This window comes from Anomaloglossus baeobatrachus, chromosome 2, assembly GCF_048569485.1.
Source record: "Anomaloglossus baeobatrachus isolate aAnoBae1 chromosome 2, aAnoBae1.hap1, whole genome shotgun sequence".
NCBI lineage: Eukaryota > Metazoa > Chordata > Amphibia > Anura > Aromobatidae > Anomaloglossus > Anomaloglossus baeobatrachus.
Window position 1 is genome coordinate 9,885,158 of NC_134354.1, and position 24,156 is coordinate 9,909,313.

Consider the following 24,156-nt stretch of genomic DNA (forward strand, 5'->3'; position numbering starts at 1 on the left):
ATACTTTTTGTGGTATACACCTCTGTGCTACATAAATATATATCTCCGGTACAGGTCACAAAAAGTGGAATTAAACAAGCTCCCCCTGCACGGAGGTTGTCCCAGGCCTGATATGTTTCTATAACAATCCCGGTTTTAATAGGTGAAGGATCACTTTATGTCCATTGTCTGTTTTAAAACTATATTAAAGGTTATGTTTTAATACCACATGGTGCTTTGATGAAACACGTTATACATGGACCTTCTCCCTGGCAGCCATATTGGCTCCTTTGTCGCTCTGATTTGTCACCCGACCATGCACATAACCAAGAAGCCTGAAACCAGGTAACGCCCCGCACCCCGCCGCCTCCAGAAATAGGAAGTGTGTATTACGCCGTGAGCTACAACTACAAGTCCCAGAAAATCATGCAAGCTGCAGACTCCAGGTATGAAGGGGCCCATGTGACTGGAGTGATGACATCACAGGGGGAGGAGTTACCGCCAACCGGGTATGCAGGAAAAATACCGCGAGGAAGAATACAATCCTTTATTCTTTACTACATCGCATTGGTAAGGGAACAAAGCGGAACGCTTATCCATTAAAAAACTGTACAGCGGGGGGAGCGGTATAAATAGGAAGGCAATATAGGGGGAGGTGCCGGGGGATGGGGCACAAATATAATGGACACGACACTCATACTAAAAGTACACAAAGTAAAACCGCCGGTGGGTACTATACAGGGCGGAGAGGTGGAGTCATGGGGGAAGGTGGAGTCACGGAAAGGTGGAGCCACACACAGGGAGGCGGGGCCTATTTTGCAGGCCGTGTCTTTAAGACTTGTGCTTCTTCCTTGTATTTTGCCAGCAGCTCCCGGAGGTCGAGCAGCAGATCCTCCCGGCTGAACTCCTCGTAATCCCGCTCCGTCTTTCGCAGCTTCTCCTCAAGGTGTTTCTGGAACAAGTGCACATAAATTAAAGGGGTTCTCCATATCCATGCCCTAACCCTCAATTTATACAAAAACATAGTTTAATGACCTGGAGTGTCACAAGGGATCGTTCAATGCGGAAAACATAGCTCAGCTACTACAATGCAGAGCGAGGCAGGGGCTGTGCTGCGCGGTTTGGAGGGGGTCTCATTAGGATAACACTTACGCTTTACAGCACGTCCTATATCTGTGCAGCTATACGCATTAAAAAAATGGCATCTCACCTCCTCCTCAAACACTAACGGGGAACAAGCTGCAAGTTAACGATTTGATATTTCCCAAGACCCACCTGGATCCTGAGCGTGGGGTCCTAAAGTCACAGGATTGGGTGGAGCAGTACTGAGCATGTGCAACCAACTCTCCTGTACAGTGATTGGAGCAGTGGTCGCACATGCTCAGTACGGCTTTAGTCACATAGTGGCGTTTGTGACCAATATTCTCGGGATCTGTAGAGTTCCCAGCAGTCGGACCCTCGATGATGACACATTTACCATTCATCCAGTGGACAACCTTTAATGTCAGTGGGATTGGTATAATCTTTGCAAGTTAAAGGGGTTGTCCATTAAAAACAAATTATCCAGAGGATAGGTGAAATATTGTTGATTTGTGGGGGTCCGACCACTAGGATCTCTGTTAAAATAGTGCTCGTTCATTCCCCATCAGGCTGTGGAGTCGGGCAGCCCCATAGGGGATGAATGGAGCAGCGCTCGGACATCCGACCTGAAGCTGTGGAGGTCGCCTGAGCTGTAGTATGTTTGTTTAAACGTAATAAGAATATCTGTGTATGTAAATAATCAAAATGTAGATGTAGATGCATAATTATCTGTCTATGTAGCAATTGCACAGACCTATAGTATAATTTAAAGTTGTATAGTCATGAAGGAGTTAACCAAAGATAATGAAGCCAAAATGTGAAGGTACAAACTCTTATCAGTAGTGTCCACACAGAAAGAATGTTTTAATGAACAGATGTATCGTACAAATGCTGGGAGAAATCGGGGAGTGAAAGCACTCCTTGTTAGCGTCAAGGTTATTCATGCTTACGGTATAATTGGATCTATCTTATTAAACTAGTTCAGTTGGTGACGCTGGCTGAAAAGAGAGCATGTCTGTGTTCTTTGTCTTATATACATTGATATATATATATTGGCACTGATATACAGCTAATACGGCATCGTCTCTGGATATCCCAAATGAGGACTCCATTAGCAGTCTTCAACGCAAATTCCTCCCTTGACAAAGCTTCTATATTGTAACTGATCTAAAACTTTCCCCGTCAGGGATGAAAATCCCCCGCTCTGACGATCGGGTCAGGTCTCAGAGGTCAGACACTTACCGATCAATAAGATCACTGAGCCATACTGCCGAGGTGATCACTGTTTTTTACTGGACAAACTCTTTAAACCCCCCCTCCGCTGGACAGTGGATCAGTCCTGTGCTGGAGGAGCGGCCGGGGTACAGCGCCCCCTCCTGTAGGACAGTGGGTCCGTCCTGTGCTGGAGGAGCGGCGCACCCTCATGTAGGACAATGGGTCCGTCCTGTGCTGGAGGAGCGGCCGGGATACAGCGCCCCCTCCTGTAGGGCAGTGGGTCTGTCCTGTGCTGGAGGAACGGCCGGGGTACAGCGCCCCCTCCTGTAGGACAGTGGGTCAGTCCTGTGCTGGAGGAGCGGCCGGGGTACAGCACCCCCTCCTGTAGGACAGTGGTCCCTCCTGTGATGGAGGCGCACAGTTTCCTCACCTCGATGGCCTCCATGTGAGAGGCGACGGCGCTCACCACCCGCATCAGCTTGTTCTCCACATGCCTCATCTGCTCTTCTGTCTGATGCTCCACCAGCTGCAGCCTGCGGACGGGGACATGGCATCAGTCGTTACACGGACGCCGGTGACCACCACTCATCACCCGCCTCCTGCGGTCACTACTCACTCCTGCTGAGCCTTCTGCAGATCCTTCATGGCCTCGTCCAGACTCTTGTTCACCCCGGACTCCAGCAGGTGGCGATGTTTCTCCAGCGACTGGATCTCTGTCGTCCATCTCTTCTCCTCCTCGTCCGCTTCCTGAGAAGAGTGCAGGTATTACATGTATGACAGAAGGGTGCCGGCGCCTCCTCCATGCGCCAGCCGGCGTGACGTCGGCCCCTCACCCCGCCGTGACACCAGCCCCTACCCTACCGCCATGACGCTGGCCCCTACCCTACCGCCAGCCGGCTTGACACCTCCTCCCCTACCGCCAGCTGGCATGACGCCAGCCACTCCCCCGCCATCTCCTCCCCTACCGCCAGCCGGCATGACGCCGGCCCCTACCCTACTGCCAGCCGGCATGACACCACCTCCTCCCCTACCGCCAGCTGGCATGACGCCAGCCACTCCCCCCGCCATCTCCTCCCCTACCGCCAGCCAGCATGACACCAGCCCCTCCCCCCGCCGTGACACCGGCCTCTACCCTACCGCCAGCCGGCATGACGCCAGCCCCTATCCTACCGCCAGCCGGCATGACGCCAGCCCCTATCCTACCGCCAGCCGGCATGACGCCAGCCACTCCCCCTGCCAGCCGGCATGACGCCAGCCACTCCCCCTGCCAGCCGGTATGACGCCAGCCACTCCCCCTTGACCCCTCACCTCCACTTTCTTCGCTGACAGCTCCTCCAGCTTCTGCGCTTCTTCTTTGAGGTTCTTCACATCATTTCTTCTCTCTCCAATCAATGAATTCAACTAAAGAGAAACAAAACATAAAATCCTCCTTCACTGCGAAGACGCGAGAAGCGCAACCTGTAATGTACAGAGGAGGTGACCGCGCGCCGCTACACGCGTCCTCCGCACGGCCGCTAACACCAATAATAGCGGTGGAGACAATAGTCCAGTGTGACGGACGAATGACAGACAATGTCACTCGCTGATCTCCAGTGATTGTGTCGTCGATGATGACACCTTATGGCGGCACAATCAGTATAGGGCACGAAATTGCCCGAAAAATACGAGGACATTTAGAAGTAGAAGTGGGGCGTCGGACGGGAGGGCCAGGCAGGCGCAAGGGGCGTCGGACGGGAGGGCCAGGCAGGCGCGAGGGGCTTCGGACGGAAGGGCCAGACAGGCGAGAGGGGCTTCGGACGGAAGGGCCAGACAGGCGAGAGGGGCTTCGGACGGAAGGGCCAGACAGGCGAGAGGGGCTTCGGACGGAAGGGCACAGGCGCGGGGTTTTTGCTCCCACCTGCTCCAGCAGGTCCTCGGCTTCCATCCTCTTGTTGGTGGCGTTGGTGATCTGCCCTTCTGCCTTGGTCAGGATCTCCAGCAGGGGGAGCTGTGAGAGGAGGAGACACAGTAATGTGAAATACAAAAGCTTTAACCTCCTGGACAAAACCCAAAACACACAAGAACAACCCCCGCCCTCATCGTCCCCCATAGACAGGACGGTGTCACCCGGACACACGGCCTCCGATGTCACACGGCCTCCGACGTCACACGGCCTCCGACGTCACACGGCCTCAGACGTCACACGGCCTCAGACGTCACACGGCCTCAGACGTCACACGGCCTCAGACGTCACACGGCCTCAGACGTCACACGGCCTCAGACGTCACACGGCCTCAGACGTCACACGGCCTCAGACGTCACACGGCCTCAGACGTCACACGGCCTCAGACGTCACACGGCCTCAGACGTCACACGGCCTCAGACGTCACACGCTGCGGATGCAGGTACTCACGTTGATCTTGTTGCGGCACACGTTCAGGCCGCCCTGCTCTCCGTCCATGTTGCACTCGATCTGGAAGTCGTGGCCGTTGGCGTTTTCTGCTGTGGATGGAATCAGCCGCACTTTCCGCGCCACTTTGTGGAACTCTGCTACCTGCGTCTCCACCTATAAGATATAAGACAGATGAAGGGCTGTATGTGGTAGACTGAAGCCTCCTCTTCATCAGTAATGTCTGTGATAAGTTACATTACTACTGTGTTGTTCCAGTATTTCTCCTGACAGAGCAGCAGTTTGAGCTCCAGAGCAGCGCTCCCTCCTATAGCTGATGACTGGATGCAGTATTACAAGGAATACAGAGAAGTGTCTCCTCTAGGAATGGCTCTGAATTCAGATGCCGTGCACCCGCCACAAAGCAGCCCGCGATGTGCAACCTTCTGTCCACATTCAGACTAGACTGTCTCCGGCATCCCTGTGCACAGTCTAGTTGGCATGTGACCGCACGCATATCACAGCTCACTCTGCAGGCGCGTCACTTCAGGTATGTGACATGCGTGCGGTCACACGTCAACTAGACTAAGGCAGGTGCGAGGTAAGGAAACTTATCCATAGTATTGCAGTACGAAGCTAAAAATCATTGTTGCCTGAGGCGAGGCCTGGAGCCATAGGTGTACCAAGATGGCGGAGGCCCCCGGATGCCCTGGCACCACACGATCACGGGGGGAACAGACTGACAGCTCCGCCCTCATCTACCGCTGTGGGGGGCAGTGTCACATATCGCCATGTTGTGAGGGTGCGTCACCGTCATTACCGTCTCCTTCATCTTGGCGTACTTCAGCTCCTCACTCCACAGATGCTGCTTGTCCTGGTCCAGCTCTTTGCTCAGCTTGCTGATGGTCTCCTGTAGTTCGTTTTCTTCGTACTTGATCCTCTCGATGTCGGCGACTGAGTACTTCTGATGGTCCAGGACGTTCTTCAGCCGCATGTTCTCCTGTTTTATCGCCTCAAATTCCAACTCTACCGAAATAAAGAAATGAAGAACACAGGGTCTACAGGGGCGGCCTCATCTCGGGGTCTACAGGGGCGGCCTCATCTCGGGGTCTACAGGGGCGGCCTCCTCCCAGGGCGGCGGAGCTCTACAGGGGCGGCCTCCTCCCAGGGCAGCGGAGCTATACAGGGGCGGCGGAGGTCTACAGGGGCGGCCTCCTCCCAGGGCAGCAGAGGTCTACAGGGGCGGCGGCGGTCTACAGGGGCGGCCTCCTCCCAGGGCGGCGGCGGTCTACAAGGGCGGCCTCCTCCCAGGGCAGCAGAGGTCTACAGGGGCGGCCTCCTCCCAGGGCGGCAGAGGTCTACAGGGGCGGCCTCCTCCCAGGGCGGCAGAGGTCTACAGGGGCGGCTTCCTCCCAGGGCGGCAGAGGTCTACAGGGGCGGCCTCCTCCCAGGGCGGCAGAGGTCTACAGGGGCGGCCTCCTCCCAGGGCGGCAGAGGTCTACAGGGGCGGCCTCCTCCCAGGGCAGTGGAGGTCTACAGGGGCGGCCTCCTCCCAGGGCAGCGGAGGTCTACAGGGGCGGCCTCCTCCCGGAGCGGCGAGGTCTACAGGGGCGGGACCCCATCATACAGCTCCCTCACCTGCGGCCTCCAGCTCCTCGCTCAGGCTGCTGTTCCGCTGGTCCAGTAGGGTGGAGTGAGACTCCATCTCCATCAGGTAGTTCTGGTATTTCTGGATGTCGGCTTGGAGGGAAATCTTCTGCTTTCTCTTGGAGGCCAAGCGGTCCTGGAGGCCCAAAAAACACAGAATCAGGTCCCCAACATCTCGGAAGAGAGACTGCACCATCCTCCGAGAACAGCGCCACCTCTATAGGCAGGCTGTGTCTGGTATTGTAGGGTCACTGAAAAGAATGGGGCTTAGCTGCAATACCAGACAACCTGAAGACAGGGGTGGTGCTGTTCTGGAAAAAGGCAGCCACGTTTACCTAACCCTGACACCCCGTTTAAGTGACCCATCACCAATAAAGCTGGAGCACAGCAGCGGTATCTGGCACTCACCGGCTCCCGCTCCTTGTCCTTCTCCAGCCGCCCCACCTCCTCCATTAGTCTCCGGGTCTCGGCCTGCAGAGAATCCACCTGAGACTCCTCCACCCCGTACATGTCCTCTGCCGGGAAAAGACACCGGTGAGAGGGAGCTCTGCAAAGCCCAGACCTCTGCTGCCTGTCAGTGAGCGACCAGCGGCACAAACCTGGCTTTTGTTACAGTGTATCAGTGCAGGTAAAATTGATCACACTGATTGTCTAGACTAGATACAACTGAAGGAAAGGGAAAAGAAAGAAAAAGAAAGAAAGCGAAAAGAAAGAAAAAGAAAGAAAGCGAAAAGAAAGAAAGAAAGAAAGAAAGAAAGAAAGCGAAAAGAAAGAAAGAAAGCGAAAAGAAAGAAAGAAAGCGAAAAGAAAGAAAGAAAGCGAAAAGAAAGAAAGAAAGAAAGCGAAAAGAAAGAAAGAAAGAAAGAAAGAAAGAAAGCGAAAAGAAAGAAAGAAAGAAAGAAAGAAAGAAAGAAAGCGAAAAGAAAGAAAGAAAGAAAGCGAAAAGAAAGAAAGAAAGAAAGCGAAAAGAAAGAAAGAAAGAAAGAAAGAAAGCGAAAAGAAAGAAAGAAAGAAAGAAAGAAAGAAAGAAAGAAAGCGAAAAGAAAGAAAGAAAGAAAGCGAAAAGAAAGAAAGAAAGAAAGCGAAAAGAAAGAAAGAAAGAAAGAAAGAAAGCGAAAAGAAAGAAAGAAAGAAAGAAAGAAAGAAAGCAAAAAGAAAGAAAGCGAAAAGAAAGAAAGAAAGCGAAAAGAAAGAAAGAAAAAAGGAATGAAAGGGAAGGGAAAGAAGGAAAATCCGTGAGACGACAACAATAACAGAGCAATGGCACTTACTGAGCCGAGAGTACAGCTCAGAGTCGTTCTCCTCAAACGTGTCCTGACCCTCCATGAACTGCTCGTAACACTTCACCGTGTAATCCAGGAAGAGCTGCAACCGGGAGCGACAGGTCAGTGCAGGAGGCATGTACACAGCGACAGAACAGCGAGCGCAGCTCCGGAGTATAATACAGGAGGTAACTCAGGATCAGTAATGTATGTACACAGTGACTGCACCAGCAGAATAGTGAGTGCAGCTCTGGAGTATAATACAGGAGATAATCAGGATCAGTAATGTAATGTGTGTACACAGTGACTGCACCAGCAGAATAGTGAGTGCAGCTCTGGGGTATAATACAGGAGATAATCAGGATCAGTAATGTAATGTATGTACACAGTGACTGCACCAGCAGAATAGTGAGTGCAGCTCTGGAGTATAATACAGGAGATAATCAGGATCAGTAATGTAATGTATGTACACAGTGACTGCACCAGCAGAATAGTGAGTGCAGCTCTGGAGTATAATACAGGAGGTAACTCAGGATCAGTAATGTAATGTATGTACACAGTGACTGCACCAGCAGAATAGTGAGTGCAGCTCTGGAGTATAATACAGGAGGTCAGCTGTGTATAGTATCTAGCTTGTATATAGTGGTGATATTTCTGTACCTGGTTGAAGTCTATGCCCTCATCACTTGGTTCGGATGTCTGTGGCTCCTGGAACACGTGGTTGTCTGTCTGCAGCACACAGGACAGCTGGAAGATGAAGGGGAGATGTCAGTAATCACCGGCAGAGCTGGTTATTGTCTCCTCCTAGGATCGCTCTCCGGCTGCTCCTCTATGCTGTGCCTTATCCAGCAGTTTTGCTTTATACAGAATATATATATATATATATATATATATATATATATATATATATATATATATATATATATATATATATATATATATATATATATATATATAGCATTATGAAGGGATTATTACAGAAAAGGCTGCACCTTAATACTGTCTATGAGCCAGACCAGAGCTGCCACGATCTGCGGCCACGTGTGGGGGGCACCAACGGTGTACATGGAGCTTTTAGACAAACCAAAGGGATATCTGCAAGTGAAACAGAGGATTCTGTATTAAAGTTTCATTAAAACACTTGTAAAAAAAAAAGGAGTCAAATGATAGTGACAATTGCTATAGCTCACTGAACGGTGCTATAAAACTCCCGGGATTAAGCCCAAACCCCGAGCCAGAGAAACGTGCAAAATAAGTAAAGACATAAAGTAACCAAACAAAGGAGGAGAGTCATTATATGTGACTGATATCAGCCCCTCTTATAACGCTCCAGTGCTGATATAACCCCAGACATTACAGTGCCTTGCAAAAGTATTCATTCCCTTGAATTTGTCAACCTTTTCCCACATTTCAAGCTTCAAACATAAAGATAAAATGTTAATGTTCTGGTGAAGAATCTACAAGTGACACAATTGTGAAGAGGAAGGAAATTTATTGCTTATTTTACACTTTTATAAAAAATAACTAAATTGTGGCGTGCAATATTATTCACCCCTGTAAGTGAATCCTTTGTAGCGCCCCCTTTTGCTGCGATTACAGCTGCAGTCTCTTGGGGTCTGTGTCTATCAGTTTTGCACATGGAGAGGTGAAATTCTCGCCCATTCTTCCTTTGTAAACAGCTGGAGCTGAGTGAGGTTGGATGGAGGCGTTTGTGAACAGCAGTTTTCAGCTCTTTCCACAGATTCTCGATTGGGTTCAGGTCTGGACTGTGACTTGGCCATTCTATCACCTGGATACGGTTATTTGTGATCCATTCCATTGTAGATTTTGCTTTATGTTTGGGATCATTGTCTTGTTGGAAGACAAATCTCCGTCCCAGTCTCAGGTCTTTTGCAGACTCCAACAGGTTTTCTTCAAGAATGGTCCTGTATTTGGCTCCATCCATCTTCCCATCAATTTTACCATCTTCCCTGTCCCTGCTGAAGAAAAGCAGGCCCAAACCATGATGCTGCCTCCACCATGTTTGACAGTGGGGATGGTGTGTTCAGGGTGATGAGCTGTGTTGCTTTGTGCCCACATAGTGTGATTTTGGTGTCATCTGAGCAGAGCCCCTTCCTCCACATGTTTGGTGTCTCCCGGTGGCTCGTGGAAAACTTTATACAACACTTTTTATGGATATCTTTGAGAAATGGCTTTCTTCTTGCCACTCTTCCATAAAGGCCAGATTTGTGCAGTGTAGACTGATTGTTGTGCTATGGACAGACTCTCCCACCTCAGCTGTAGATCTCTGCAGATCATCCAGAGGGATCCTGGGCCTCTTGGCTGCATCTCTGATCAGTCTTCTCCTTGTGTGAGATGACAGTTTGGATGGATGGCCGGGTCTTGGTAGATTTGCAGTGTATGATGCTCCTTCCATTTCAATATGATCGCTTGCACAGGGCTCCTTGGGATGTTTAAAGTTGTGGAAATCTTTTTGTAACCAAATCCGGCTTTAAACTTCTCCACAACAGTATCACGGACCTGCCTGTTGTGTTCCTTGGTCTTCATGATGCTCTCTGTGCTTTACACAGAACCCTGAGACTATCACAAAGCAGGGGCATTATACGGAGACTTGATTACACACAGGGGCTTATATTTATCATCATCAGTCATTTAGGACAACATTGGATCATTCAGAGATCCTCAATCAACTTCTGGAGTGAGTTTGCTTCACTGAAAGTAAAGGGGGTGAATAATATTTCACGCCCCAATTTTCAGTTATTTTTTACAAAAGTGTAAAATAAGCAATAAATTTCCTTCATCTTCACAATTGTGTCACTTGTTGTTGATTCTTCACCAGAACATTAACATTTTTATCTTTATGTTTGAAGCCTGAAATGTGATAAAGGTGGAAAAATTCAAGGGGCCTAAATATTTTCGCAAGGCACTGTATATATGTGACTGATATCAGCCCCTCTTATACTGCTCCAGTGCTGATACTGTCAAAGGAGGAATTTGGGTGAAGACTGCTAATGGAGTCTTCCTTTGGGATATTCAGAGACGGTGCCGTATTAGCTGTATACCAGTGCCGATATATCAATGTATCAGACAATGAATACATAAGACATGTTCTCCTTGAGCCAGCATCACCAACTGACCAGTGTATTAGATAGATCCCATTATACAGTTTGCATCTCTAACCTTGAAGGTAGACAGGGAGTACTTTTACTCCTTAATTTCTCACAGCGCAGTTTGTTTCTGTACATTCTTTCTGTGTGAACATTACTGATAACACTTTTGCAGCTTCACATTCTGACTTAATTATTTTTGGTTAACTCCATCATGACTTATACAGCTTAGAATTATATTATGGGTCTATACGATGGCTACATAGACAGATAATTATGCAACTACATCTACATTTTGATTATTTATATACACAGATATTCTTATTACGTTTGAACAAACAAGCTATAGCTCAGGCGACCTCCACAATATAACCCCAGACATTACATAAGTGTAGGCTTGTTTATTTAGGGTCTCTGGCCCTTTAATAGGGTGTGATTCGGGGCCGCACTCACCCCAGCTCTTTGAACAGTTTAGGAATTTCCTCCTCGAATTTGGAGTCGGGGATCTCGTAGTTTGGGCAGATGAAGCTGTAGATGAAGGCGAAGATCTTCAGGAAATCCTTGGTGGAGGGGCCTTGTAAGGACTTCACCGTCAGGGTCTGCGAGTAGCTGTTCTCATTGAGAAACTGCCAAAAAAAGACATGTGAGAGTCGGGGAGGGGGGGGGATAGGAGACCCTAGTGCCTGGAGATAGACCCCCCCCCCCGACATCTGCGCCACACCTCTCTCCTATCAAGAGGATCAGATGACAAAGGAAGAAAGCAGCCAAGGCTTCAGGGAAGGAAGACGAAGGGTGTAGAGATGAGCACCGGCAGAGTGTGCGGGAGAGAGGGGAGGAGGGAGCACCGGCAGAGTGTGCGGGAGAGAGGGGAGGAGGGAGCACCGGCAGAGTGTGCGGGAGAGAGGGGAGGAGGGAGCACCGGCAGAGTGTGCGGGAGAGAGGGGAGGAGGGAGCACCGGCAGAGTGTGCGGGAGAGAGGGGAGGAGGGAGCACCGGCAGAGTGTGCGGGAGAGAGGGGAGGAGGGAGCACAGGCAGAGTGTGCGGGAGAGAGGGGAGGAGGGAGCACAGGCAGAGTGTGCGGGAGAGAGGGGAGGAGGGAGCACAGGCAGAGTGTGCGGGAGAGAGGGGAGGAGGGAGCACAGGCAGAGTGTGCGGGAGAGAGGGGAGGAGGGAGCACAGGCAGAGTGTGCGGGAGAGAGGGGAGGAGGGAGCACAGGCAGAGTGTGCGGGAGAGAGGGGAGGAGGGAGCACAGGCAGAGTGTGCGGGAGAGAGGGGAGGAGGGAGCACAGGCAGAGTGTGCGGGAGAGAGGGGAGGAGGGAGCACAGGCAGAGTGTGCGGGAGAGAGGGGAGGAGGGAGCACAGGCAGAGTGTGCGGGAGAGAGGGGAGGAGGGAGCACAGGCAGAGTGTGCGGGAGAGAGGGGAGGAGGGAGCACAGGCAGAGTGTGCGGGAGAGAGGGGAGGAGGGAGCACCGGCAGAGTGTGCGGGAGAGAGGGGAGGAGGGAGCACAGGCAGAGTGTGCGGGAGAGAGGGGAGGAGGGAGCACAGGCAGAGTGTGCGGGAGAGAGGGGAGGAGGGAGCACAGGCAGAGTGTGCGGGAGAGAGGGGAGGAGGGAGCACAGGCAGAGTGTGCGGGAGAGAGGGGAGGAGGGAGCACAGGCAGAGTGTGCGGGAGAGAGGGGAGGAGGGAGCACAGGCAGAGTGTGCGGGAGAGAGGGGAGGAGGGAGCACAGGCAGAGTGTGCGGGAGAGAGGGGAGGAGGGAGCACAGGCAGAGTGTGCGGGAGAGAGGGGAGGAGGGAGCACAGGCAGAGTGTGCGGGAGAGAGGGGAGGAGGGAGCACAGGCAGAGTGTGCGGGAGAGAGGGGAGGAGGGAGCACAGGCAGAGTGTGCGGGAGAGAGGGGAGGAGGGAGCACAGGCAGAGTGTGCGGGAGAGAGGGGAGGAGGGAGCACAGGCAGAGTGTGCGGGAGAGAGGGGAGGAGGGAGCACAGGCAGAGTGTGCGGGAGAGAGGGGAGGAGGGAGCACAGGCAGAGTGTGCGGGAGAGGGGGGAGGAGGGAGCACAGGCAGAGTGTGCGGGAGAGGGGGGAGGAGGGAGCACAGGCAGAGTGTGCGGGAGAGGGGGGAGGAGGGAGCACAGGCAGAGTGTGCGGGAGAGAGGGGAGGAGGGAGCACAGGCAGAGTGTGCGGGAGAGAGGGGAGGAGGGAGCACAGGCAGAGTGTGCGGGAGAGAGGGGAGGAGGGAGCACAGGCAGAGTGCGGGAGAGAGGGGAGGAGGGAGCACAGGCAGAGTGTGCGGGAGAGGGGGGAGGAGGGAGCACAGGCAGAGTGTGCGGGAGAGGGGGAAGGAGGGAGCACAGGCAGAGTGTGCAGGAGGGAGGGGAGGAGGGAGCACAGGCAGAGTGTGCGGGAGAGGGGGGAGGAGGGAGCACAGGCAGAGTGTGCGGGAGAGAGGGGAGGAGGGAGCACAGGCAGAGTGTGCGGGAGAGGGGGGAGGAGGGAGCACAGGCAGAGTGTGCGGGAGAGAGGGGAGGAGGGAGCACAGGCAGAGTGTGCGGGAGAGGGGGGGAGGAGGGAGCACAGGCAGAGTGTGCGGGAGAGGGGGGAGGAGGGAGCACAGGCAGAGTGTGCAGGAGGGAGCACAGGCAGAGTGTGCAGGAGGGAGCACAGGCAGAGTGTGCAGGAGGGAGGGGAGGAGGGAACACAGGCAGAGTGTGCGGGAGAGGGGGGAGGAGGGAGCACAGGCAGAGTGTGCGGGAGAGGGGGGAGGAGGGAGCACAGGCAGAGTGTGCGGGAGAGAGGGGAGGAGGGAGCACAGGCAGAGTGTGCGGGAGAGGGGGGAGGAGGGAGCACAGGCAGAGTGTGCGGGAGAGGGGGGAGGAGGGAGCACAGGCAGAGTGTGCGGGAGAGAGGGGAGGAGGGAGCACAGGCAGAGTGTGCGGGAGAGGGGGGGAGGAGGGAGCACAGGCAGAGTGTGCGGGAGAGGGGGGAGGAGGGAGCACAGGCAGAGTGTGCAGGAGGGAGCACAGGCAGAGTGTGCAGGAGGGAGCACAGGCAGAGTGTGCGGGAGAGGGGGGAGGAGGGAGCACAGGCAGAGTGTGCGGGAGAGGGGGGAGGAGGGAGCACAGGCAGAGTGTGCAGGAGGGAGGGGAGGAGGGAGCACAGGCAGAGTGTGCGGGAGAGGGGGGAGGAGGGAGCACAGGCAGAGTATGCAGGAGAGAGGGGAGGAGGGAGCACAGGCAGAGTGTGCAGGAGAGAGGGGAGGAGGGAGCACAGGCAGAGTGTGCAGGAGAGAGGGGAGGAGGGAGCACAGGCAGAGTGTGCGGGAGAGGGGGGAGGAGGGAGCACAGGCAGAGTGTGCGGGAGAGGGGAGGGGGAATCCTATGCTCCTTAGTATTAGTGTCTGTACCGGGATGAAGGTGTACCGGGGTAACATGGCGGTGATAATATGTCAGAGAAGTGTCTGTGGCGATCGCACCTCAACTATAAATTGACATGGAATCTGGTGGGAATCCGGTGACAGACGATCCGAGACTACGGGGGATTACATACAGACTGCATAATGTAAGAAATACAAACTGTCAACAAGTTGGGTCCCCTATACAAAGGCTGCACAGGAGGTCAAGAAAAAAGCCGAACCTTCCCCTTATGGGCCAATAATCAGACGCGAGGGGTCCCTTAACTGGGGGAGATGTAGAGCGGGGGGGGGGGGGGGGGCGCGCAAGTTTTACATTGCATTGGATAAAATGCCTTTTCCTTTGCCCCTCCTGACATGGGGGGGGGATCTGATATGTGGTCAACACTAGCAATCGCACCTACCGCGGCCAGAGACCCTCACCTCGAACAGCTGCCGGATGCATTGCTGGATGAAGGATTTATCATGCAGAGGACGGGGGTCCTTAATCTTCTCAGAGGCACCGAAAGCCCCGTACTGACTGTTCCTGTTATTACTGGTCCTAGAGGAAAGAAGCAGGGAACAAAAATCAGTGCCTCCAATCCATCACCCGAGATCAGCGGTGACATCATTCAACACGCCGCCTATCCATCACCAGAGATCAGCAGTGACATCACTGAGAACACCGCCTATCCATCACCAGAGATCAGCGGTGACATCACGGAGAACACCGCATATCCATCACCAGAGATCAGCAGTGACATCACTGAGAACACCTCCTATCCATCACCAGAGATCAGCAGTGACATCACTGAGAACACCGCCTATCCATCACCAGAGATCAGCAGTGACATCACTGAGAACACCGCCTATCCATCACCAGAGATCAGCGGTGACATCACTGAGAACACCTCCTATCCATCACCAGAGATCAGCGGTGACATCACTGAGAACACCTCCTGTCCATCACCAGAGATCAGCGGTGACATCACTGAGAACACCTACTATCCATCACCAGAGATCAGCAGTGACATCACTGAGAACAACACCTATCCATCACCAGAGATCAGCGGTGACATCACTGAGAACACCGCCTATCCATCACCAGAGATCAGCGGTGACATCACTGAGAACACCACCTATCCATCACCAAAGATCAGCAGTGACATCACTGAGAACACCTCCTATCCATCACCAGAGATCAGCGGTGACATCACTGAGAACACCTCCAATCCATCACCAGAGATCAGCGGTGACATCACTGAGAACACCGCCTATCCATCACCAGAGATCAGCGGTGACATCACTGAGAACACCGCCTATCCATCACCAGAGATCAGCGGTGACATCACTGAGAACACCACCTATCCATCACCAGAGATCAGCAGTGACATCACTGAGAACATCTCCTATCTGTCACCAGAGATCAGCAGTGACATCACTGAGAACGCCGCCTATCCACCAGAGATCAGCAGTGACATCACTGAGAACACCTCCTATCCATCACCAGAGATCAGCAGTGACATCACTGAGAACACCGCCTATCCATCACCAGAGATCAGCGGTGACATCACTGAGAACACCTCCTATCCATCACCAGAGATCAGCGGTGACATCACTGAGAACACCGCCTATCCATCACCAGAGATCAGCGGTGACATCACTGAGAACACCGCCTATCCATCACCAGAGATCAGCAGTGACATCACTGAGAACACCTCCTATCCATCACCAGAGATCAGCGGTGACATCACTGAGAACACCTCCTGTCCATCACCAGAGAGCAGCGGTGACATCACTGAGAACACCGCCTATCCATCACCAGAGATCAGCAGTGACATCACTGAGAACACCTCCTATCCATCACCAGAGATCAGCGGTGACATCACTGAGAACACCTCCTATCCATCACCAGAGATCAGCGGTGACATCACTGAGAACACCTCCTATCCATCACCAGAGATCAGCGGTGACATCACTGAGAACACCTCCTATCCATCACCAGAGATCAGCGGTGACATCACTGAGAACACCGCCTATCCATCACCAGAGATCAGCGGTGACATCACTGAGAACACCTCCTATCCATCACCAGAGATCAGCAGTGACATCACTGAGAACACCTCCTATCCATCACCAGAGATCAGCGGTGACATCACTGAGAACACCTCCTATCCATCACCAGAGATCAGCGGTGACATCACTGAGAACACCCCCTATCCATCACCAGAGATCAGCGGTGACATCCGTGAGAACACCTCCTATCCATCACCAGAGATCAGCAGTGACATCACTGAGAACACCTCCTATCCATCACCAGAGATCAGCTGTGACATCACTGAGAACACCGCCTATCCATCACCAGAGATCAGCAGTGACATCACTGAGAACACCTCCTATCCATCACTGAGAACACCGCCTATCCATCACCAGAGATCAGCAGTGACATCACTGAGAACACCTCCTATCCATCACCAGAGATCAGCGGTGACATCACTGAGAACACCTCCTATCCATCACCAGAGATCAGCAGTGACATCACTGAGAACACCGCCTATCCATCACCAGAGATCAGCGGTGACATCACTGAGAACACCGCCTATCCATCACCAGAGATCAGCAGTGACATCACTGAGAACACCACCTATCCATTACCAGAGATCAGCGGTGACATCACTGAGAACACCGCCTATCCATCACCAGAGATCAGCAGTGACATCACTGAGAACACCTCCTATCCATCACTGAGAACACCGCCTATCCATCACCAGAGATCAGCAGTGACATCACTGAACACCTCCTATCCATCACCAGAGATCAGCGGTGACATCACTGAGAACACCTCCTATCCATCACCAGAGATCAGCAGTGACATCACTGAGAACACCTCCTATCCATCACTGAGAACACCGCCTATCCATCACCAGAGATCAGCAGTGACATCACTGAGAACACCTCCTATCCATCACCAGAGATCAGCGGTGACATCACTGAGAACACCTCCTATCCATCACCAGAGATCAGCGGTGACATCACTGAGAACACCGCCTATCCATCACCAGAGATCAGCAGTGACATCACTGAGAACACCTCCTATCCATCACTGAGAACACCGCCTATCCATCACCAGAGATCAGCAGTGACATCACTGAGAACACCTCCTATCCATCACCAGAGATCAGCGGTGACATCACTGAACACCTCCTATCCATCACCAGAGATCAGCGGTGACATCACTGAGAACACCGCCTATCCATCACCAGAGATCAGCGGTGACATCACTGAGAACACCTCCTATCCATCACTGAGAACACCGCCTATCCATCACCAGAGATCAGCAGTGACATCACTGAGAACACCTCCTATCCATCACCAGAGATCAGCAGTGACATCACTGAGAACACCTCCTATCCATCACCAGAGATCAGCAGTGACATCACTGAGAACACCTCCTATCCATCACCAGAGATCAGCGGTGACATCACTGAGAACACCTCCTATCCATCACCAGAGATCAGCGGTGACATCACTGAGAACACCTCCTATCCATCACCAGAGATCAGCAGTGACATCACTGAGAACACCTCCTATCCATCACCAGAGATCAGCGGTGACATCACTGAGAACACCCCCTATCCATCACTGAGAACACCTCCTATCCATCACCAGAGATCAGCAGTGACATCACTGAGAACACCTCCTATCCATCACCAGAGATCAGCAGTGACATCACTGAGAACACCTCCTATCCATCACCAGAGATCAGCGGTGACATCACTGAGAACACCCCCTATCCATCACTGAGAACACCGCCTATCCATCACCAGAGATCAGCAGTGACATCACTGAGAACACCTCCTATCCATCACCAGAGATCAGCGGTGACATCACTGAGAACACCTCCTATCCATCACCAGAGATCAGCGGTGACATCACTGAGAACACCTCCTATCCATCACCAGAGATCAGCGGTGACATCACTGAGAACACCCCCTATCCATCACCAGAGATCAGCGGTGACATCCGTGAGAACACCTCCTATCCATCACCAGAGATCAGCAGTGACATCATTGAGAACACCTCCTATCCATCACTGAGAACACCGCCTATCCATCACCAGAGATCAGCAGTGACATCACTGAGAACACCTCCTATCCATCACCAGAGATCAGCGGTGACATCACTGAACACCTCCTATCCATCACCAGAGATCAGCGGTGACATCACTGAGAACACCTCCTATCCATCCCCAGAGATCAGCGGTGACATCACTGAGAACACCTCCTATCCATCCCCAGAGATCAGCGGTGACATCACTGAGAACACCTCCTATCCATCACCAGAGATCAGCAGTGACATCACTGAGAACACCTCCTATCCATCACCAGAGATCAGCGGTGACATCACTGAGAACACCTCCTATCCATCACCAGAGATCAGCAGTGACATCACTGAGAACACCTCCTATCCATCCCCAGAGATCAGCAGTGACATCACTGAGAACACCGCCTATCGATCACCAGAGATCAGCGGTGACATCACTGAGAACACCTCCTATCCATCCCCAGAGATCAGCGGTGACATCACTGAGAACACCGCCTATCCATCACCAGAGATCAGCGGTGACATCACTGAGAACACCGCTGTGAGGCAAATCCCGGGATATGAAGATGAATTATGACTTCCAGTCATAATCGCTCATCACTCCCTGGCAGTGCCCCCCTCCCTTCTTGTTCTCAATGTCCAGCATCTGTGAAGGTGTTACACCTCCATGGCCATCTCCTGTGATATGGAGATGAGATGATGTGGGAACAATGGACACAGGAGGACTCCCTGCCGTGACCCTGTGGTAGGAGCTGCTATCTAATTAGCAAGCTTGGAAGTATCCAGACAGAACGACTCCAGTAAAAAATGGTTCATATCTCGCAAGCCATATTTCCGATAAATATGGCAACCATAAAAATGGTGTCTCCGCATGCGGACGATGCTGGCACACCCTTTTTATGGGAGCGGGAGCTTGGGAAATACCCCAGGCGTGATATCAGCCAATGGGGAACTAGTAGACAAGTCATGAGTCCTCTCATTCTGTAGCTAAATTCATAACTGTCACAATGAGAGCATTGGCGTCCGCCTACGACGCTCCCAGGCCAAGTTATGGCCATATTCCATGTTGTGGATTTTGTCCATAACTCCAGCCAGGGGTGGAGCAGTGCTCCCTCTGAGGTCACGAAGGTAGGAGGGGACCTGGATTTGCCCAGGTTGATAACCCTACTTCGGCCATTTTCCAGTGTTCTTTCGCTGGGGGTCACATGTAGGAAACATCTGTGGGAGTTCCTGGAAACCTGGTCTACAGCGCCCCCCTGTGGCCAGACGCACAAGGTAACTGATTGAATTGCATACCTGTTTGTAAACCATGCTTTATCTGTAACTGTACTCTGACATATGTATATTCTGTAGATTCCCTATTGTATATATTGTAGTTTCTAGTGTGCTTTAGGCTGATTAAATTATATAATTAATCTTGGGCTGTTCTGTTATCTCGATCTTGAATCCCACGTCTGTGTGTTCGGCTAATAGTTACCGTGAAGCGGTTGGTGGCAGCGAGTTGTGCCAAGGATTATTGTGGGGAGGCCAGTGAGATTCGGGGAGGTTTTATATATTCCACCCGCGGAGGTCGGGGGAATATATACCCTACTCTCACCGGGGACCCTTCAATAATCGGCATAAGTAGTATAGCGGCCTCCTTGCTTATTGCCGGGCAATTCCATAATTGGCCTGACTATAAGAGGGGCGCTAGAGAGCGCGTCACGTGCTCTGTCTGTCGGTCGGGAGGTATAAAGGAGGGGCGACCCCCACTTGTTACCCCCCGATTGTGACGTACTGGTAGCCAGCGCGGGGGATTTCTGAGTGACCCCCCCGGTGGTTCGTGACAACCGCCTATCCATCACCAGAGATCAGCGGTGACATCACTGAGAACACCTCCTATCCATCACCAGAGATCAGCGGTGACATCACTGAGAATACCTCCTATCCATCACCAGAGATCAGCGGTGACATCACTGAGAACACCGCCTATCCATCACCAGAGATCAGCAGTGACATCACTGAGAACACCTCCTATCCATCACCAGAGATCAGCAGTGACATCACTGAGAACACCTCCTATCCATCCCCAGAGATCAGCGGTGACATCACTGAGAACACCTCCTATCCATCCCCAGAGATCAGCGGTGACATCACTGAGAACACCTCCTATCCATCACCAGAGATCAGCGGTGACATCACTGAGAACACCTCCTATCCATCACCAGAGATCAGCGGTGACATCACTGAGAACACCGCCTATCCATCACCAGAGATCAGCAGTGACATCACTGAGAACACCTCCTATCCATCACCAGAGATCAGCAGTGACATCACTGAGAACACCTCCTATCCATCCCCAGAGATCAGCGGTGACATCACTGAGAACACCTCCTATCCATCCCCAGAGATCAGCAGTGACATCACTGAGAATACCTCCTATCCATCACCAGAGATCAGCGGTGACATCACTGAGAACACCGCCTATCCATCACCAGAGATCAGCAGTGACATCACTGAGAACACCTCCTATCCATCACCAGAGATCAGCAGTGACATCACTGAGAACACCTCCTATCCATCACCAGAGATCAGCGGTGACATCACTGAGAACACCTCCTATCCATCACCAGAGATCAGCGGTGACATCACTGAGAACACCTCCTATCCATCACCAGAGATCAGCGGTGACATCACTGAGAACACCTCCTATCCATCCCCAGAGATCAGCAGTGACATCACTGAGAATACCTCCTATCCATCTCCAGAGATCAGCGGTGACATCACTGAGAACACCGCCTATCCATCACCAGAGATCAGCAGTGACATCACTGAGAACACCGCCTATCCATCCCCAGAGATCAGCGGTGACATCACTGAGAACACCTCCTATCCATCACCAGAGATCAGCAGTGACATCACTGAGAACACCTCCTATCCATCCCCAGAGATCAGCGGTGACATCACTGAGAACACCGCCTATCCATCACCAGAGATCAGCGGTGACATCACTGAGAACACCTCCTATCCATCACCAGAGATCAGTGGTGACATCACTGAGAACACCACCTATCCATCACCAGAGATCAGCGGTGACATCACTGAGAACACCTCCTATCCATCACCAGAGATCAGCGGTGACATCACTGAGAACACCTCCTATCCATTACCAGAGATCAGCAGTGACATCACTGAGAACACCGCCTATCCATCACCAGAGATCAGCAGTGACATCACTGAGAACACCTCCTATCCATCCCCAGAGATCAGCGGTGACATCACTGAGAACACCGCCTATCCATCACCAGAGATCAGCGGTGACATCACTGAGAACACCTCCTATCCATCACCAGAGATCAGCAGTGACATCACTGAGAACACCTCCTATCCATCACCAGAGATCAGCGGTGACATCACTGAGAACACCGCCTATCCATCACCAGAGATCAGCGGTGACATCACTGAGAACACCTCCTATCCATCACCAGAGATCAGCGGTCACTGGTCACGTTTTACCTCCTCCCGAAGAAGCTGGTCTTGCGCTCGGAGGCTCCGGAGTGCGGTTTGCTTGTACTCAGTTTTCCCAGTCGTTCTTTCCTAGAAGTGAAAGATAAAATTAGCAGAGAAAAGATGATAAACGTCCCCTGTACACACAGGTCCCACTGAGCAAAGCTGTTCTGCAGCAGCACTTACGTCTGGGGCGTGGTCAGACCCATGCGGTTGGTGTCCTGGACCCGCAGCGGCTGCAGGGACTGCCTGTTACTAGTGACCGAGCTCCTCCGCATGATTCCTGCAGGAAGAAAGAAGGTAAGTAGCCGAGTACAGGAGACACTGCGGAATAGTGCAGCGTCACCTCCTGATCCCCCTCTTTGACCTGCTCCCCCACCCCTTCGACCCGCTCCCACTCCTCCCCCTGGTTCCCCTCTTGGTCCCGCTCCCTTGCTTGGTTTCCCTCTCCCTCTTCTCAGTCCCGCTCCTCCTCCCCATCCCGCTCACCCGGTCCCCCTCTTGGTCCAGCTCCCCCTCCCCCCTCTTGGTCCTGCTCCCTCTACTCCCAGTCTTCTTTGCGATCTCCCTCCTCAGTCCTGATCACTTTTCTCCCGGTTTCTCTCTTCCTCCTCTCAGTCCTGGTCCCCCTTCTTCTCCTCCCGGTCCCCCTCCCTCTTCCCCTTCTCCTCCCGGTCTCTGTCTCCCCCCTCCTGCGCCCGGTCTCCCTCCTGGTCTGTCACCCCCTCGTCCCCTTCCTGGTCTCTGTCTCCCCCCTCCTGCACCCAGTCACCCTCTTGGTCCCGCCCCCTTGCTTGGTTTCCCTCCCCCTCTTAGTCCCGCTCCTCCTCCCCATCCTGCTCCCCCTCTCCCCCTCTTGGTGCTGCTCCCTCTACTCTTAGTTTTCTTTGCGATCTCCCTCCTCAGTCCTGATCGCTCTTCTCCCAGTTTCTCTCTTCTTCCTCTCAGTCCTGGTCTGTCTCTTTCCTCCCTGTCACCCTCCTTCTCCTCCTGGTCTCCCCCTCTTTCTCCTCTTGGTCTCTGTCTCCCCCCTCCTGCGCCCGGTTCTCCTCTTGGTCTCTGTCTCCCCCCTCCTGCGCCCGGTCCCCCTCCTGGTCTCTGTCTCCCCCTCCCTCTTGACCCCCCTCCTTGTCTGTCTCACCCCTCCCTCTCCTCCAGGTCCCCCTCCCGGTCTCTGTCTCCCCCCTCCCTCTCCTCCAGGTCCCCCTCCCAGTCTCTGTCTCCCCCCTCCCTCTTGACCCCCCTCCTTGTCTGTCTCACCCCTCCCTCTCCTCCAGGTCCCCCTCCCGGTCTCTGTCTCCCCCCTCCCTCTCCTCCAGGTCCCCCTCCCGGTCTCTGTCTCCCCCCTCCCTCTCATCCCCCTCCTTCTCCTCCCGGTCTCTGTCTCCCCCCTCCTGGTCCCCCGTCTCCCCCTCCCTCTTCTCCTCCTGGTCTCTGTCTCCCCCTCCCTCTTCTCCTCCTGGTCTCTGTCTCCCCCTCCCTCTTCTCCTCCCGGTCTCTGTCTCCCCCCTCCTGTTCTCTGTCTCCCCCCTCCTCTTCTCCTCCCGGTCTCTGTCTCCCCCCTCCTGGTCTCTGTCTCCCCCCTCCCTCTTCTCCTCCTGGTCTCTGTCTCCCCCCTCCTCTTCTCCTCCCGGTCTCTGTCTCCCCCCTCCTGGTCTCTGTCTCCCCCCTCCCTCTCTCTTCTCCTCCTGGTCTCTGTCTCCTCCCTCCCTCTCTCTTCTCCTCCTGGTCTCTGTCTCCCCCCCCTCCCTCTTTCTTCTCCTCCTGGTCTCTGTCTCCCCCCTCCCTCTTTCTTCTCCTCCTGGTCTCTGTCTCCCCCCTCCCTCTTTCTTCTCCTCCTGGTCTCTGTCTCCCCCCTCCCTCTTTCTTCTCCTCCTGGTCTCTGTCTCCCCCCTCCCTCTGTCTCCCCCCCTCCCTCTTCTCCTCCCGGTCTCTGTCTCCCCCCTCCCTCTTCTCCTCCCGGTCTCTGTCTCCCCCCTCCCTCTTCTCCTCCCGGTCTCTGTCTCCCCCCCCTCCCTCTTCTCCTCCCGGTCTCTGTCTCCCCCCTCCCTCTTCTCCTCCTGGTCTCTGTCTCCTCCCCTCCCTCTCTCTTCTCTCCTCCTGGTCTCTGTCTCCTCCCTCCCTCTCTCTTCTCCTCCTGGTCTCTGTCTCCTCCCTCCCTCTCTCTTCTCCTCCTGGTCTCTGTCTCCCCCCTCCCTCTTCTTCTCCTCCCGGTCTCTGTCTCCCCCCTCCCTCTTCTCCTCCCGGTCTCTGTCTCCCCCCTCCCTCTCTCTTCTCCTCCTGGTCTCTGTCTCCTCCCTCCCTCTCTCTTCTCCTCCCGGTCTCTGTCTCCCCCCTCCTGGTCTCTGTCTCCCCCCCTCCCTCTCTCTTCTCCTCCCGGTCTCTGTCTCCCCCCTCCCTCTTCTCCTCCCGGTCTCTGTCTCCCCCCTCCTCCCTCTTCTCCTCCCGGTCTCTGTCTCCCCCCTCCCTCTTCTCCTCCCGGTCTCTGTCTCCCCCCTCCCTCTTCTCCTCC

General features: G+C 53.4%; 1 protein-coding gene across 1 annotated transcript; it reads right to left on the reverse strand.

Annotated features, from left to right (window-relative positions):
- Positions 1-512: 512 nt before the first annotated feature.
- Positions 513-21,922, reverse strand: NDC80 (NDC80 kinetochore complex component). The gene is made up of 16 exons (XM_075332790.1): positions 21,831-21,922; positions 21,654-21,734; positions 14,499-14,616; positions 11,112-11,284; positions 8,544-8,646; positions 8,212-8,298; positions 7,561-7,654; positions 6,698-6,804; positions 6,281-6,425; positions 5,463-5,668; positions 4,667-4,819; positions 4,172-4,261; positions 3,583-3,675; positions 2,891-3,021; positions 2,705-2,807; positions 513-931 (listed from the first exon to the last, which is right to left on the reverse strand). The coding sequence occupies exons 1-16, from the start codon at positions 21,920-21,922 to the stop codon at positions 791-793; spliced, it is 1,917 nt and encodes a 638-aa protein (XP_075188905.1). The 3' UTR covers positions 513-790.
- Between the last annotated feature and the right edge of the window lie 2,234 nt (positions 21,923-24,156).

Coding starts and splice junctions, on each gene's coding strand:
- NDC80 (XM_075332790.1), bottom strand. CDS start 21,922: ATGCGGAGGAGCTCGGTCACTAGTAACAGGCAGTCCCTGCAGCCGCTG. Junction 6,805..7,560: donor TGAGCTGTACTCTCGGCTCA/GTAAGTGCCATT, acceptor TTTTCCCGGCAG/AGGACATGTACGGGGTGGAG. Junction 4,820..5,462: donor ACGCCAAGATGAAGGAGACG/GTAATGACGGTG, acceptor TATATCTTATAG/GTGGAGACGCAGGTAGCAGA.